The following is a 16722-nucleotide window of genomic DNA, read 5'->3' as shown; positions in this document are numbered from 1 at the left end:
TAAGTCCCTGCCACCTGAGAGCAAAGCCTCAGCTGCGTCAGGACAAGCCCCACACAAACGGGCCTTTGGAAGTTGCCTGGAAAGCTCCCTCCCAGCCTGCCCCTGACGTGGCCACCCTCCCCCACGTGCCTCTCAGGAAGCCCACGCCCAGGCAGGGGCCCCAGAGCCTGGACAGAGGAGCAGGGCACAGACAGCCTGTCAACGGCCACCCCAGATGAGCCAAATCCCAGACAAGCCTCCTCCCACCCCTCTGGGCAGGAAACACTGCCATTCACTCCTCTACCTACCTCAAGGGATGGGCCGAGGGATGGGCCATCTCTTTTGGATGCTCTGCCTGTACCTGCTAAACTGAGAGTGTGTTTTTGACTGGAAAGTCAGCTCAGCTGCAATTACCACCTGATCCGTCACGCCCTGTGCAGATGGCAGCTTCAGACCCCAGAGTACCTCCTTCCTCTGTAAGAACACACACTCTGGCCAGGTGGGGGTGGCTCACGCCCGTAACCCTAGAACTCCGGGAGGCCCGAGGCGGGAGGATCGCTTGAGGTCAGGAGTTCAAGACCAGCCTGAGCAAAAGCAAGACCCCATCTCTACTAAAAATAAAAAAATTAGCCATCGTGGCTCACGCCTGTAAACCCAGCTACTCAGGAGGCTGAGGCAGGAGGATTGCTTGAGCCCAGGAGTTTGAGGTTGTAGTGAGCTATGATGATGTCACTGCACTGTAGCCAGGGTGACAGAGCGACACTCTGTCTCAAAAAAAAAAAAAAAAAAAAAGAACACGTGCTCTAAGGCTGCCTGTGAACAGTCCTGCCATCCCTTCCATAAGGCAGCCGGCCTCAGGGGGTTCATTTGGTGGGTGGCAATCATGAAATGTCTCCCTTGAACAAACTGCAGCCTTTTTGTTTAAGCATTTGTGGTTCTCAACAAATTTATCTGGGCTTGGCTTTCAGGTGGAACAAAGTAAAAATGCTTTAGTATTTTTGAGAATATAATAACAACAAGAGCTTATACAACAAGCGATTACCACGTGTCATTCTCTGTTCTAAGTGGCGTAGCCCTGTCCTACAAAAAAATAATGCAAGCCATGTGTGATTTCACATTTTTAAGTAGCCTCACTTTAAAAAAGTAAAAACAGGTGAAACTAATTTTAACAATATATTTTACTTAGCCCAATATAACCAAAATAGTCTCATTTCAACATACAGTCAATATAAAATATTAACGAGCTGTTTTACATCCTTTTTTCCATACCAAGTCTTCCAAATCCAGTACTTCACACTTAAAGCACATCTCAACTCAGACAAGCCACCTTTTGAAGTGTGTAACAGCTGCACGTGGTCAGAATCCCATTTTGGACAGCTTAGATATATACTAGCAAATTCAGTCCTCACAACAACCATATGCACATTTTTCTGATGGGGAAACTGAGGCACAGGGATGTTGAACAACCTGCCTAGGGTCTCACAGCTAGTGGCAGATACAGGGTTGGCAGATCCAAAGCCTACATGTTTATGAGACTTTTCATTCCCACAAATAGCTCCTCAAATTCTGATTTAATGCAATATGAATGGCTTCTCAGGTAAGACTCCGTGTGCCTGCCAGCATGTCTCCCTGCTCCCATCCAAACTCCCCCAGGACTTTGAGGAGCTGGTCCCTAGAACTCTGCAAGATTCCACCCAGACAAATCATGGTGTCCAAGCCTCCGCTGGCCCTTCCAGTCCTCAGCTACCCAAGGTACCTTCTACCCCAATGGGAGGGCTCAACCAAGTAACTGCTGGCCAGGGTGAGGGCTGTGGACACTAGCCCAGCGCCTCCGCCTCCCCAGCACATCAGTGTGGGGTGTGGGTTCACTCCAGAGTGTGTCAGAGCACTGACATTCAGGAGGAAGTTAAGGCATATCTGCCTCCACCATCTGGCCAGGGTGCTCACTCATTCATTCCACAGGTATTTACTGAGCACCTGCTGTGTGCCAAGTACTGCCCTGGGCCCTGGGGATACAACAGTGAAAAAAGAGACAGGACCCCACTCCCGTGGAGCTCAGATTCCAGCAGGAGGAGCTAGACGATAAGTGTTTGTGACAAAAGGAAGCCCCACTAATCCTAATTCAGTCTCTTGTACATAGTAGGTACTCAATAATAGCTGTTGAAGGAATGCATTATTCTGGCTTGGAACCCTTTTTTTGGATGTGATGATGCACAGAGGTGGGAGAAGGGTCTGGGGCAGGGGAGGTGAGAGCCATGGGAGCCAGCAGGAAAGCCAGCAATCCATCTGGGCGTTCATGTCCATAACCCCAGCTTTAGGACTCAGGAGCTCCACTCAGCCAAGCAAGACAAGAAACTATCCAGAGCAGAGCGCGGTGGCACACGCCTGCAGTCCCAGCTACTTGGGAGCCTGAGCGGGGAGGATCCCTTGAGCCTAGGAGGTCGAGGCTGCAGTGAGCTACAGTCGTGACACTGTACTCCAGCCTGGATGACGGAGGGAAACCACATGGAGGAGGAAGAGGAAGAAGAGGAGGAAGAGGAGGAGGAGGAGAAAAAAAGAAACCATCTGGAGACACCCAAGTTACACGCTGACTAAAATGCCCCTCACCTCAAAATGTGATCAAGTTTCAAGTTTATCACAAGGGATAGGACTTCCCAAGTTTACAGAATTGAGAAGTCCAGCCCCTCCAATGTTCAACTTCCACTCCATGTCTGACCCACAGGAGATGTCACTCAAGTCCTTACCCACTAAGCTCACAGGTAGTCAGGGTCCAATGAAAACCAGCACAGGCTGTCACTGCTGCCACCAGGCACAAGTTATGGAGAAAATATGTGTGCTGCATCCACTGTTTCTCAACCCACTCTTGCTGAGCAAAAAGCGGCATTGTCACCAAAACATTTCACTTTTATATTCTGATTGGGTAACATCATAAATACACACCATGATTCATTCATTCGACAATTATGTCATGAGTAACTTCTATAAACCTGGTCCTGTGTTTTATATTTTGAATTTTATCGCTAATTCAGTGTTTAGCTTTATTTCTTCATTTTCCTTATTTCTTGAGTGCCACTTTGTCATATAGCTGAAATGTTTTCCCCAAAAGAATGTAGTTTTGACGTCATGAGCAAGGCCAACAGGGACTAAGCATCATAAGTGGGAAAAGGGCCTTTCAGAGTCACCTTTGTTGGCACATGATGATCCCATGGAGGGGACCTTGCTAGGACAATTCAAAGAAGTGCCTGGGTGGCAAAAAGGCTCATGACAGTCCAAGGCAACCCCTAGTAGCCATGGGCTGGGATGGTATCTGTATCCCACTCTGAGGTCTGGGGATCTGAATAAAATCCGCCTTTACTGGGATGGGGACTTGGAGAGTGATGGACAGAAATGGCCAGCTGAGGAAGGGGGTGGCGGGCAATATGCCTGATGATCCAGGCCCTTCCCATGCAAGCCACTTGCTAGGGCATAAAGCAAGGCCATCTTTGGGTTCTTGCTTCTGTTCTAAATAAAGACCTACCTGGCAAGGGTAAGTTAGAAAGTGAGGAACACTTGGTCCAGTGCCTCAAGGGACAGTAAATCCTCATCAGTAATAAAGTGATCTTTGAGTATTAAAAATCTCATGAATAAAGCCAGGCATGATGGCTCAGGCCTGTAATCCTAGTACTTTGGGAGGCTGAGGCAGGAGGATCGCCAGAAGGCCAGAGTTGGAGACCAGCCTGAGCAAGGGCGAGACCCCATCTCTATAAAATATAGAAAAATTAGCCGGGCATGGTGGTGCACACCTGCAGTCCCAGCTACTCCAGAGGCTGAGGCAGCAGGATCACCAGAGCCCAGGAAGTTTGCGGTTGCAGTGAGCTATGCGATGATGCCATAGCACTCTAGCCCGGGCAACTGAGTGAGACTTTGTCTCAAAAACAAACAAAACAAAAAAAAAAAACAACCTTATAAACACATCTAAGACTCCCCACCTGAGCAGATTGGTTTGCAGAATTGCATCTTCATCACAGAAAACAGGGCAAGAAGACAAAGCCTTTTTCAAACTATGCAAGAAAGCACCTCCCCAGCCACAGGCTGGAGGACAAGTTTCTAGACCTGGCCACCTTGGGGTGTAGATCACACTCCGGAGCTCTCCATGGGCTGAGACTGCACCTTCCTTGACTTCCTCACCCCGTCCGTCTTCCCCGCTCCCTTACCCATCTGCCCTGAGAGGACACCCTTCAGAAATCACTTGCATATGAATTTTTGTCCCAGCATTTGTTTCTAGGAAGCCAGCCTAGACACGTAGTTTCACAAATCTGGCTCAAGCTCAGTTATGAGACTTTGGAGGTGGCCAGAGTGTAGTGGAAAAAAGTGCTGTCCAGGAAGGTCTGAAGCCCTGGATCTGCCACTCAGCCCCCAGGCCTCCCAACTCTGCTATGGAACTCACGGAAAGTCCCTTCAATGCTCTGAGGGACAAGTGCCTCCAGTGTGTGATGTTAACAGCTAAAAGGACACTCTAAAGAACTACAGAAATGCAAAGGGCAGCTCCTCGGGCTCCAGGAAGAGGAACCCCATCTTACTCAGCCAGTAGGCCCCCAATAAACATGCACGGAGCCACCTGGAAGGGCACCCAGGCATGCCATGTGACTTCACTTGCTTCTAAGCAAACGTCATTGCACACGTGTTTTGCACACCCTCCCCACTCAGGCTTCTCCACTCCATCGCTGGCTTCTCTGTAAGCAAAAGGTGGAGAGTTTCCAAGTTTAACCAATGCACATGCCTGGGCCCCCCACACAGTGCCTGAAGCAGGTTCTGCCTCGAAGAGGTAAGAGTCTTCTCCCAGCCAACAGCACCAAATCCAAAACTGGCTCTGAGGCTCACAGCAAGAGAAAGGAAACAGAATTATAATAAGCATGGGACATCCAGTCCCCATAAAATGGGGAAACTGAGGGCAGAAAAGTTTCTTGCACGGGCCAGAAAGCGGCACAATCAGGCCTGCAACGCAATCCCTGCTGCCCACGTGTAATGGAAAGATAACTCTGTCAGCAAACGCCCTGGAGCCCAGCCACAGCCAGCAGCTGGGCTGCCCCCAGATCCATCTCTTTCTAAATTTACTAACTGCATCAGGAAGCAATGCAAACTGAGGTGGGGGAGGGGGGCAGGGGAACATTTCAGCAGATGCAAAACCTCAGGGCGAGCCTTGACCATCACGTGCACAAACTCGGCCACAACTTGGTTCCACCCTGCTGAAAGGAAATCCATAAACTCAGCTAACAAGGAGGCACAGGAGAACAGGGAAGCTGCTGTCATTGTGGGAAGGGGCTTCAGGCAACAAAACACAAAACTTCCTACTGACTTGTCATGTGAAATGACCCTCACATGCTGCCCGGCCCAGGGCCTGCATTGTAAGAGAGGTGTCTTGTCTGCTACGCCCCTAAGTACCTTGGTCGTTACACCTCCCAGAACGGGCTGCAGGGCAGACTCATGCTGAACTCAAATTCCCTCCTCTCTTGCTGCATCAGGGCAGACTTCCAGAACTTTCTATATGTTACAAAAACATGTTTTGGAGGAGGGAGGTAGAGGCCCTGACATGCTCCCAACTGGGTTCAAGTAACCGGGAGTAACCCGTCTCCGCTCTCCTGGGACACAGAGACAGTCACACGACAAGAAGGATGAGGAAGGAACTTGGCCAAATCTAAACTCACGGCTCCCAAAACTTAAAAATAACCTGGCTGTGGATCCTAAAGTACTCCCTATTAAATGTTCAAGCAAAAAGTCTCCTGCCTTCCAACGTGACCCTGAGATCCTGTGTCCAGCTGGTTTCCCTGTGAAGGGAAAAGTGAAAAACAAAAGCTGGAGTAGATACAAATAAGCTGGAGTAGATACAAATATTCTCTGGCAAGTACTGCCCTGTCATTGACACACCTTGGAAATTTTGGTGACCTGTTTTGTTTTAGGGTAAGGTTTCTGTTCAGTTTGCCAGATAAGACTCTAAGGACAGTTCCATCCCATGTTTGGTTCCAGCATCTCTGCACACAGCCTGGGGTTGCCACTGACCCTCAGAATAAGGCATCCTGGTTGCCCCCAAGGGAAGTGTGGGCTGGCACACCTGTACTCGCACCTGAAGCACATGGGGGTGTCACACAAGCACCCCCGAGAGCACGGCCCACTCACCCTAACCCACACCCTTCAGAGGAACACGAGAAATCAGGGCCTGGCCACAGAGCAGCCCTGGTGCCTCCGAGCCTCTGTGGGGGTCCTTGCCCTGCAGGGAGATGCTCGTGTGGGCACAGGCTCCCAGACAGAAGAGAAACCCGGACACGGTCCCAGGTTGCATGAGTGGGACCCAGCTCCTCTAGCCAGCTCCGTGCCCCTCCACCCTCTTCCTTCTTTGTCACTCCTGTCGTAGGCCTAGCTCCACCAGAGAAAGAGGAACCCTCAGCCCTGACCTGCCTGTGGCCACAGTGCCCTCTGAAGCTCCCATGGTCATAAAGCCACTGCCTTCCAGAAGCTAAGAGGCAGCACTCAGCACCCGGGCTCAGCAAAGCTACCTCATAAATGTACCAGGCAGGTAACTTCTGTGTGCCTGTTTCCCCATCTATAAAGTGGGGACAATATATTAGGGTCACTGGGAGGATTAAAAAAGTTACTACAGGTGAGATGCTTAGAGAAGTGCCTGACACAGAGAAACTGCTAGACTTTAGCAAAACCATCTCAGAGCCATAACTCCAGCTAAAAATTTCTTCTTCCCCCTTCACAGCCCAACTGAAGTTCCTTCCATTCCTTTAACAGGCATCCACTGGGCCCACACCACGTGGGACAGAGAAGGGAAAGGCCAGCCCAGATGGTGCTGGGCCCAGGCCACTGTCCTGTGTCAGATGACCAGGCCTGAGACCCAGCAACACCTGGGGCGCCCAGGGTACCACAGGAGCCCTCAGAGAGGCCTGGAACATGCCAGCAAAGACAAGGACAGCGAGCACCACAAACCAGCGCTCCCAGCCATGCTCTGCACTAAAGACGCCAAGTTTAATTGGAATGAGAGCCCCGGGAGGCCTTTGGGGTCTGTGATCATCATAATACCAGTGGATCACCAGGTTTGGTTGTTTCTTAAAGGACAGCTTTAGTCCTTTCTAATCTCACTTTATTGAGATACACTCTTCACAGCAAATTGGCCTCTAGCTCAGTAAATGATTCTACATTTGGCCAAAGATTTAAGAACCACAGTACATGACATATTCTGCGTCACCAATGGGCTCCGTTACTACTTTGTACTAGAAACTTTCTGCAGAAAATCTTAATACTAATTATTCTAACAGTGACAGGCACATGAGTGATTCGTGTTTCTTCTTTTAATTGCATGTATTTTCCCGAATATCTAAAGTAGAAACGATTACCATTTGCAATAGAAAATGCAACCATAAGTAAAACCAAAAATTACGTTTTAATTCTACAGAGGTTTGGAAAGGGGCTGGGACGTTAGGCCACTTGGCCCCTGCCTTTTCAGGCTCTCTGCCACTACCAACAACGATGCTGCCCAGTCCCTGTTATGTGGTTGGCAGAAATCCAGGCATCTAATGCCAGCCAATGCCACAGTCTCAGAACTTCGGGCTGGGACGGGCCCTGAGAGGCCGTCTTGCCTCAGCAGAGGTGGGGGGCTTGTCCAATATCGTGCCTTGAGCAGCTGGGGGGATCAGGCCCAGAACACCTGGTTTTTTGACTCCCAAATGCATGCCTTTCTGTCACACTTCTGTCTCCTATGTGGAAGCCATCAATCACCAGATGTAAAGAAACATAACTTTCTAAAAAAACCTCTGGCAAGAATGACCATGTCTTACTAAAGATCAGGTTCATGCTCTGGATTGCTAACGGAAAGAGCAGGAAGAATGTATGGAAAAAATAAGACATTCTTTCCTGATCACAAAGGAACAAAGTAGAAATATACCTCCCCGAGGAGGGAGAAGAGAAAGCATGACAGGACAGGCATACACCGTGGGAAACCCATGTCAGGACACGCCAGGGCTATGGCTCCCGGCAGACCCGCCCACCCGGCACCGTGCTGGCCAGAGGACGTCCCCTGGGAATGGACAGGGACACAACAGCCTCAGGGAACAGCAAGGAGACCGGTATGGCAGGAGCAGAGGGAGCAAGGCAGGGCGTTGGGTGGGGGGCAGCCCAGAGCGCAAGAGCACGACTCCACCACAAGTTTGAGGACCCGAGTCAACCCCCAGCTGTCCTTCCTCAGAGCACCCAGCCCAGTGCTGAGGGCACAGAGGGGACCTGACACGTACGCCTCGCTGGCTTGGTGGCTGAGGGAAAAGAGGAGCCTCTCTGAACGAGGTTTGGAGCTTACTCATCATCTCCCCCTGGAAATCTCTTAAGAGAAAAGCTATTGAAACGGGACTAAGGTACAAGATGAAGTCACATCCCTTCAGAGGACCCAGAGGACCAAAGTAGTGCTAGAGCCTTGACCACTGACCACACAGGAGCCGCCACCACCACAGGGCGAGCTCAGCAGCCCAGGAAGGCATGCAGCAGAGCTGGCCCGAGCAAATGGCTCCCCAGCCCACACTTTGTTTGGGTCACCTACACAATCTCCACTCATCCCCAGACATGTCATAATGGGTGTTTATGTTTTTCAATGATTTGTTTGTTTGTTTGTTTGTTTTTTGGAGACAGGGTCTTGCTCTGCTGTCTGGGCTAGAGTGCAGTGGCACGATCTACAGGCCACACCCAGCTAATTTTTTTTTTTATGTTTTATAGAGATAGGGTCTCACTGTGTTGGCCAGGCTAGTCTCGAACTGCTGCCCTCAAGCAATTCTCCTGCCTCAGCCTCCCAAAGTGCTGGGATAACAGGCGTGAGCCACCATGCCTGGCCACATTTTTCAGCATTTTAAGAGTCTCTTCAAATCACATGCTTGCCCAAAAGCTCATTTGTGCTATTAGAAGTCAGACTGCAGTGGTCCTTGGATGGTGGTGGAGACTGAAAGGGGTCCAAGGGGGTTTCCTGGGTGATGGTCTGTCTTGATCTGGGTGCTGGTCACTTTGTGAACATCTATGATATGTGTCCGTTATAAATCAAAAAGAAGTTGAAAACATATGCCTTCCTGATTTTGAGGGGGAGACAGCCTGGTCCATTTAAAAAAATGCACACAGGCTGCCCAATTTCTCAAGTGTCAGGCATCTGCACATCCCAGGGCATGCGCCAGCAGGGCTGGGCAGGCAGACCTGGAGTCTGGGATGTCATTTTTGAAAGTTACCTGGAGGATCAGAAATTTACTACATGTCAAGGAAGCCTGGATTCGGTCGGTCCAAACTATGGCTCTATATCTCCAAAAGGCATTTTGGGGGAAGTTCCCAGGTAATCACATGCTGTCATGCCAGTTACTCAGAGTCAGATGGCTATGACCTTCTGCCACCTTCTACTTCAGGACAGGTTTGAGTTAAATGACATGCCTGATGCGGGGGTGGCTAGCTGGGGCCTCTGGGGACACTGACAGACCCACTCCTGGAATTCTGGAGGGGCTGCTCAATGACAGGATTGGCCCATGTTGTTTATATGAAAAATGCTCAATTTTTCAATGTAGGCTGGAATTAAGCCCCATATTTCAAGCATCTATTGCTAATGTAGTCAGATAAGAAGTACTTAAAAGGTCACTGTGACAAGGAGCAGGTCCACGTGTAGGAGACTGACAGACAGGACAACATCGACATGTTCCTTGCTTGGACTGCTCGTTTAACCCCGTGCACTGCCTGTAAGATGAAATCAGGTGAGACAGGTGCCCTGGCCCTGGGGCAAGCGGCCGGCCGGGCCATACCTAGGAGGAGTCACACCTGTTTCCAGGCTCCCAGGCTAAGGTGGATCTGCCACTGCAGTTTTCTAGGTCAGAATGCCAAAGGCAGGAAAGCTAAAGATAGAGCCAGCCTCTTCTCCCTCCACGTGGGTGGGGAGTGGGCCCATCCATCCACTTGCTGGGTAAAGGAAACCCTAGAACCTACTTACTCTTGCCTTCCCTCCCCTCTGCTGTCTAACGCAGTCTGGCAGAGCCTTTTCCCCGGCCACACCTGGGTGGAGACTGAATCCGGAGGGGCAAACGGAAGGCATCCATTCAGACCTGAGAGACCGCCTAGTCCCACCATGCAGCAGCAGAGTGGAAGGAAAAGCCCCACTGGTGTGGAAGCGCCACCCCTCATCCCTGTGCAGTCGCCAGCAAGTCACTTAACCTCTCTGGCCTCGGTTCCTCAACTATAAAAAGAGAATAACTGGCTGTAAAGGTTCAACGCCAACAATGCCCAAAGAGCACTTAACCAGTGCCTGGCACATCACAGGCACTCGATACACGGTAGCTACTGTCAGAACCAACACAGCACTCGAGTCACACACTCCTACCTGCCCAGAGAAGGGAGGGTGTGGCGGACGCTGCGTAGGCTCCCCAGATGTCCCTTCGTGGAAGGAGCCGTGGCCCAGCTGCTGGGGTCCAGCCAGCAGGCAGCCTCCCCTATCAGGACTGCCCCGCTGCACAGAGCCACCTCCCCCCGGGGCATCCCCTTCCCAGGGCAGTCACAACACCCCATGGCTGATCCATGGGGATGTGACATCGGCCCAGCTCTGACGACTCTGAGGGCTCTTCCAGCTCCCTGCAGGGTCAGGCCCGCAAGGCAGCTCAGCTCCTCTGCCCACTCCTGCTTCCTTCTCCTCCCTCCACATGTGGGGACCCCCAGAGCACCCTTTAATAAGCCCTCTGCACACTCAAGTCTGTCTCAGAGTCAGCTTCCCCGAAACCCAGCCCATGACAGGTGATTTATTTGTGTCCTTTTTCCTCAGAAAGGGAGGAGAGGACCAGCATGAGGAAGACAGCAAAAGCCACACTGCACTGGGTGGCGTCTTCTAAGACCAACACCTAGGAAGGCTGGAAACCCTGCAACATTCTCCAAGCAGCATCAGCGTATCTCCCTAAGTCTCTCCCGGACACAGAGGCCCGCGGGGGCGTGCCCAGCAGAGGAGGTAAAGAAACCTCGCCTCTGCAGGACCACATCTCACTAAACCCACAGAGACAGCCAGAAAGTGCCAGAAGAGTCCCCAGCACAGAGCCTGAGGGGTCTCAAAGGTGGTAACAGGGATTCACAAGCTCTTCCCACAATGTCAAATACCCAAAGGGACACCTTTAGTTTGGCAGAAAGGGGCCTAGGCTAATCAATCCAAACACCTACTTTGCTTTGCTTTTCACCAGAATGACATCAACTCTGACTCTCATTGCAAGTGCACTACAGCACTAAATATGCTTCCATTTGGAAGTAAAAGGCAGCCCTTATTTAACAAATGCGGTGTGTTGGGTAGACAAAATCTTTGTAGTAATGCCAGATGCAGGGAGAGGAAAGGCATCCCTGGTGGTGAGTCGCTCAACTGGTGCAGCACCTTGGGCTCCAGATGAGGGAGGTGTGTGGCCTGGAGGGGCACAGGGTCCGTTCAAGTCCCGCGGCAGGGCAGGATGCTCAGATGGAGAGACCTCCTCTGCCACAGGGCCGGGCACAGAAGAGCAGATGGAAGCTCTGCCACCAAAGCAGGCATGGGGCAGACTTTCTCCTACAGAGCTGGCAGCTTGGTCCTTGACACAAGCTCTGCAGAGCAACTAGGCAACAGCTAAAGGCCACAGACACCCTAGCCCCACAATCCCTCTCTTGGGAGTTGATCCTGCAGCTATGCCTGTGCCTTGCGGGTGGGCCCGTCAGTGAGGGCTGCTTACGTGACCCGGGCACATCCACACAGCAGCCAAGTGGAGCTAACTCAACACACGCTGATGTAGAGTGACAGCCAAGACACATTGTTCAGGGGGACAGCGTGCCACCTCTGGGGCTGGCAGAGACACACACACATGCTCATTACACCGAGGACGCTGGACTACAAACAGGCCTAGGAAGGAGACTCAGTTTTCACTGAAAGTGCTTGTGTATCTTTTAAAGTGTCTACATGCAAATGTGATACTCAGTCAAAAAATAAATAAAAGACATGATTCCATTTAAATGAAATATCCAGAATAGGTAAATCCATACAGACAGAATGCACGTTAGCTGTTGCCAGGAGCCGGGAGCCAGGGGGAAATAGGGAGAACTGCTTAATGAGTATGGGGTTTTCTTTGGGGTGATGAAAATGTTTTGGAATTAGATAGACGTGGTGGTTGCACCACATTGTGAATGTATTAAAAACCACTGAATTTTTCACTTTAAAAAGGTTCATTTTATGTAACATGAATTTCGCTTCCATTTTTTTTCAAAACACATAAAAATAAATTAATAAAGTTTCCAAACCTCTGCTTGGGAGACAGTTGGCAATGCTGGTTAGAAGCAGGGGCCCTGAGGCTTAACTGTCAGGCTCAAGCCCCAGTGACACCCAGTACCACCTGTGATGCCTCGGTATGTAATTGAATCTCTGAGTTTCAGTTTCCTCATTGGTAAAATGGGCACAATGGCAGACCTGCTTCCTAGAGTGCTGTGATCAGTAAATTAAATATCAACATCAAGCGTCTAGCATGGTGCTCAGCACAGACCACGCCCCCAGGGCCTCTATGCTTGCTGTCTGCCCCTTCCCTGGAAAAACACTCTCTCCAGTCCCTCGCTTCCTCCAAACCTTTGCTCAAATGCATCTTCTTGGTGGGACCTTCCCTGATCACCTGATTTAAAACTGGAAATCTCCCTGCCACCCCCAGCCCAGTGGCTTCATCCCCCTCCTGTACCTCATTTCTCTCCCTAGTACATGCTTATTTACTTTGTTCATTTCCTGCCTCCTGCTACTACGTAGTCTGCTCCAGGAGACAGGTTTCTGTCTGTCCTGTTCACTATGTATCCCCAAGGACTAAAACAGAGCATGACCCAAGATAGATGCTCAATAAATATGCTGAACAGAGGAATAGTGTTAGCTAATATCGCTGCTCTGATTCGGAGCATAAACTTGCATCCACGAATAAATAAATGAATACTGTTTTGTTATTCAGTGAGGTTGAAATTAAAAACTAAACAAAAGTTTAAATTAAAAGACTCAGAATATTTCCAGCTAATTATTACTCTTAAAGGTAGGAATTTGTAAAGGAGAAAGGACAGTTTACAGTAAGACCGTGCTACGTGCTTTAAAAAATAAACCAATAAACAGTAACCCTGACCTCTGCCTGCCGGGTGTTGGGTGAGAGCTGGCTCCAAGGGGATTCTCACGAGATGCATAAATACAATGCTACCATGGGTTACCTATGTCCAGCGGCCAGGGGACCTCAGACCCCTGTCCCTCCAAGGCCCTCGGGACACTCGTTCATTCACAAAGAGCAAGAGTAGACACAGCCGTAAGCCAGCCATCTGCCCCTCCCAGGACCTTCCCTGCCCCTGCACTCCTCCCCTCAGTACAGCCACTACCCCAGTAGGACACAGACTACGGGGAAATCATGACCCCAATTATCCAGGGTTAAAAAACGAAAAAGCAAAAATAACCCTTAGACTCTTATAAGAATAGGCTGTCTTTCTAGTTAGCTCTCCTATGAGACAGCTAAATCATTATTCAACAAAAGGATATAGCGACCTTCTTGCCACCTCCAAACCCTGTGTGTGCGGAGAAAAAAGTTGAAGCCCATAGTCTCCAAGAGTTTGTCATTTTAAATAAGAGAATAAAACAATACACACAAATTTGAGTAAAATTAGCAAGGAGCGTCTTCCATCCTAATTTGAGCCACAGCTGTGGGTGCAAACTGGCTGCTGGCTGGTCCCCAGGCTGGGCTGGGTTAGGAGGCACTGGTCCAGAAGGGAGTAAATCTCCCCACATGTCAGGATCAATGGTTGTAGGTCCCAACACAGAGTTTCTGATTCAGGAAGTCTGGGGTGGGGCCCCAAAATTTCCATTTCTGATCAGTCCCCAGGGGAAGGGATGCTGCTGGTCCACACACTACACTTAAGAACCACTGCTCTGGAACAGTCTCCCATGGTAGTGTCTCACCTGCCTCAACTGCACACAAGTACCTACAGACACACACACACACACACACACACACACACACACACACACACACACACACAGAGCAAGCTGAGAGCCCCCGCCCCAACTACTGGTCCTTCCTATAGCCAGACCCACCCAACCAACTATGCTCAGGGGTATGTGGTCCTGAGAAAGCTGCTCCCATTCAAGACTTGCATGAACCCATCACCGTAAGAGGCTCTAAAGTCACACCCCAAACCCTTGAAATCCAAAGCCACAGCATTTCCCTTTTCTGAGAGCAGTCATGAGCAATCCCACCCTGCTGCTTCACCCTGCACACATGGGTAACCCCCAGCTGCAAGATCCGCTTTCTGCCCAAGGATGCTTTCAAGTTTCTGAATCAGAAGAAGCATCCAAAAGAGGAAGCAAAAAAAAAAAAAGGCCACTCAAAGAGAGCTACAACTACAACATCCCTGGTGGGGAGCATGTCCCCAAGCTCAGGGACCCCATCACCCCACCGTGGGCAACTCCACCAGCCCCTCACTCACCAAAGTAATCGGCCTTTGGGTGAGCATCCATCTCTCGCTCCAGGCGTTGGGTGAGGGCTTCTAGTTTCAATTCGGCAGCCGAGGGTCTGAGCTCAGTACCTGGAACAAGGGTCTGGCAGGGCAGCCTCACCCTGGGGGAGCTGGGGCTCTCCAGGAGCACAGGTCCCAGGTTACCATCAGGGCACCAGCCTGGGGGACCCTCTTTACAAGATAACTCAGGTGGGGTGGACATCACTGGATGGACAAGGCTGGTGGGGCCAAGCTTGGGACCAGTGCCAAGGTCTGTACAACCAGGCTTAGGACCCAGCCCGGGGGCTGCACCCAGCTGTGAACTATCCATGCCGGCTGGCGAGGATGATGGGGCAGAACTGGAAAGGTAAGACTTGGGCCCATCCTGGAACCACGGTTGAGGGTCCACAGTGGGCTTGGACATCACACCTGAAATCTCAATCCCCAGCTCCGAATTTGTTCTTGGAAGAGCTCCTTGACTGGGGCAGCTCAGGGCCGGGGGTGCTGAAATAGAAGGGGTCCTGGGCTGAGTGGGTCCCAGGGCTGGGGCCCCATTCTCCAATCCTGGAGAAGGAAGGCCAGGGCTCACCCGCTGAGAGGAGGCAGTGGACCAAAGACCTGCTGTCTTCTCACTGCTGCGGCCACCAATGCCACTATCCTGACCACTGAGGCCACCCTCAAAAGACCTGCTGGAGCTCAAGGAGAGCTGCGGCTGGTACAGATGATGGTCCCTGCAGGGTTTGGGTAGTGGTGGGTCACTCCTTGGAGGGCCAGACCACCCACTCCCTACACCCAGGCTGATGCTGGGGGATACTCCTGATTTGTCGCCCCACTTTGGGCTTGGCAAGGAGAGGTTGTCGTAATAATCTCCATGAGTGAGGCAGGAAGGATCCTCGCAGAGGCCTGGCTGGTGGAAAGCAGACATCTCAGGACTCGCTGGGCTCTCCCTGGAACCACAGTCCTGGTTGGGGTGTCTTGAGCCATGGACATATGGCCTGGCCCTATGCTCCTGGGCTGGGTACGAGGGCTGCCCAGGGGCGATGGTGGTGGCTGCCCCAGGCGCCCCTGTTGAGGCAGCAAGAGGGGGCTTGGCAGCACCATCCATGGTCAGCTTGCTGCCCACACCTGCTTCCCGGTGGGCCTGTGGGCCTAGGCGGCCCCCACAGTTGACAGGGCCTCTGCTCCCCCTGGGCAGGGTCTCCTCTTGCAGGAGCTGTTGCTGCTGCTGGAGGTGGATTTTGGCCATCTTGGTGGCGAACACCCTCCGTGTTTCCTCAAACTCGGGGTTGTTGCCTGCGCCCTTGTCCACTCGAAAGAGCCCATCCTTGGAGGCCTCATACATGTTCAGGTCCTCGATGAATTTACTGGCCTCCAGGCCCAGGTCGTCATATTTATCCATGTCGCTGACAGGTGTCCGGGCCCAGCCCAGGTGCTAGGTGAGAGTGTGGGGGCGGTTGGCGGGGAGATGCTGGCGAAGGGTGGGGGCTCAAGTCCAGCCGTGGACAGGTAAGGACTTCCACCTGCCCAGTGTGAGGGTCATGACCCCAGAACCTGGAGTCCAGCAGAAGTTGAGGCCTCCGGGCCAGCTGGACCAAGTCTGCTTCCAACTCCCTTTCCCTGGGGGGCTGCTGGCGGCGTTTTGCTGTCCCCGGCCTGCTCCTCGGAGTTCTTTTCTAGTTTTCAAATCATAAAAGGAAAAAGAAAAAGGCAAAGAAGAAAAGAAAAATTACATCCTCTTTAAGCAACCAAACTCAGAAATCCACAAAGCAGCAGCCACAGGACTGGGGCCGGGGCGAAGCTGGCCGGGCCGGGGGAGTTCGGAGGCAGCGGGCCGGACGTGGCCGGAGCGAAGGCGGCGCGGAGCCCGGAGCCGCAGGCACGTCCCGGGCGCTCGGTCGCCCCGCTGCTTCCTCCAGCGCCCCCCAAAGCTGTGATCCTGGCCGGCGCGGGCGGGAGCGCCGTCCGGGGCGCAAGGGTGGCCGGGCCGCGGCGGGAAGTTCACGGCAGCCGGGGCAGGCGGCCCATTGTCCGATGGCGGCGGCGGCGGCGGGACGCGGAAGTGAGCGCGCCGGGAGCAGCCCCTGCGGCTCGCCAGCCGGCCCGGCACGTCCCGGGCCCGCGGGAGGCGGGGGCGGCGGCGAGGGGCGGGGACTGCGCGGGCGGGCGCCCTGGGGCACGCCGGAGCCCGGCGGCGCGGCCGAGCCTCGCGGGCGGGCCGGGCCGGGGGACCCCGAGGGGGCCGCGCGGGGCCGCCCCGCG

At 52.3% G+C, this 16722-nt stretch overlaps 1 protein-coding gene across 3 annotated transcripts in view; it reads right to left on the bottom strand.

The window, feature by feature from the left end:
* LIMD1 (LIM domain containing 1) overlaps positions 1–16506 on the bottom strand; it is a 67011-nt gene extending 50505 nt beyond the window's left edge. For all 3 annotated transcript variants that reach the window (XM_045529809.1, XM_045529810.1, XM_045529811.1), the window contains exon 1: positions 14455–16506. In XM_045529809.1, the coding sequence (XP_045385765.1) occupies positions 14455–15862 (1408 nt within the window). In that variant the 5' untranslated portion in view covers positions 15863–16506. The remainder of the gene's footprint in view (positions 1–14454) is intronic.
* Between the last annotated feature and the right edge of the window lie 216 nt (positions 16507–16722).

The sequence above is a fragment of the Lemur catta genome, chromosome 18 (assembly GCF_020740605.2).
Source record: "Lemur catta isolate mLemCat1 chromosome 18, mLemCat1.pri, whole genome shotgun sequence".
Classification (NCBI taxonomy): domain Eukaryota; kingdom Metazoa; phylum Chordata; class Mammalia; order Primates; family Lemuridae; genus Lemur; species Lemur catta.
This window is presented reverse-complemented; position numbering and strand designations above follow the sequence as displayed.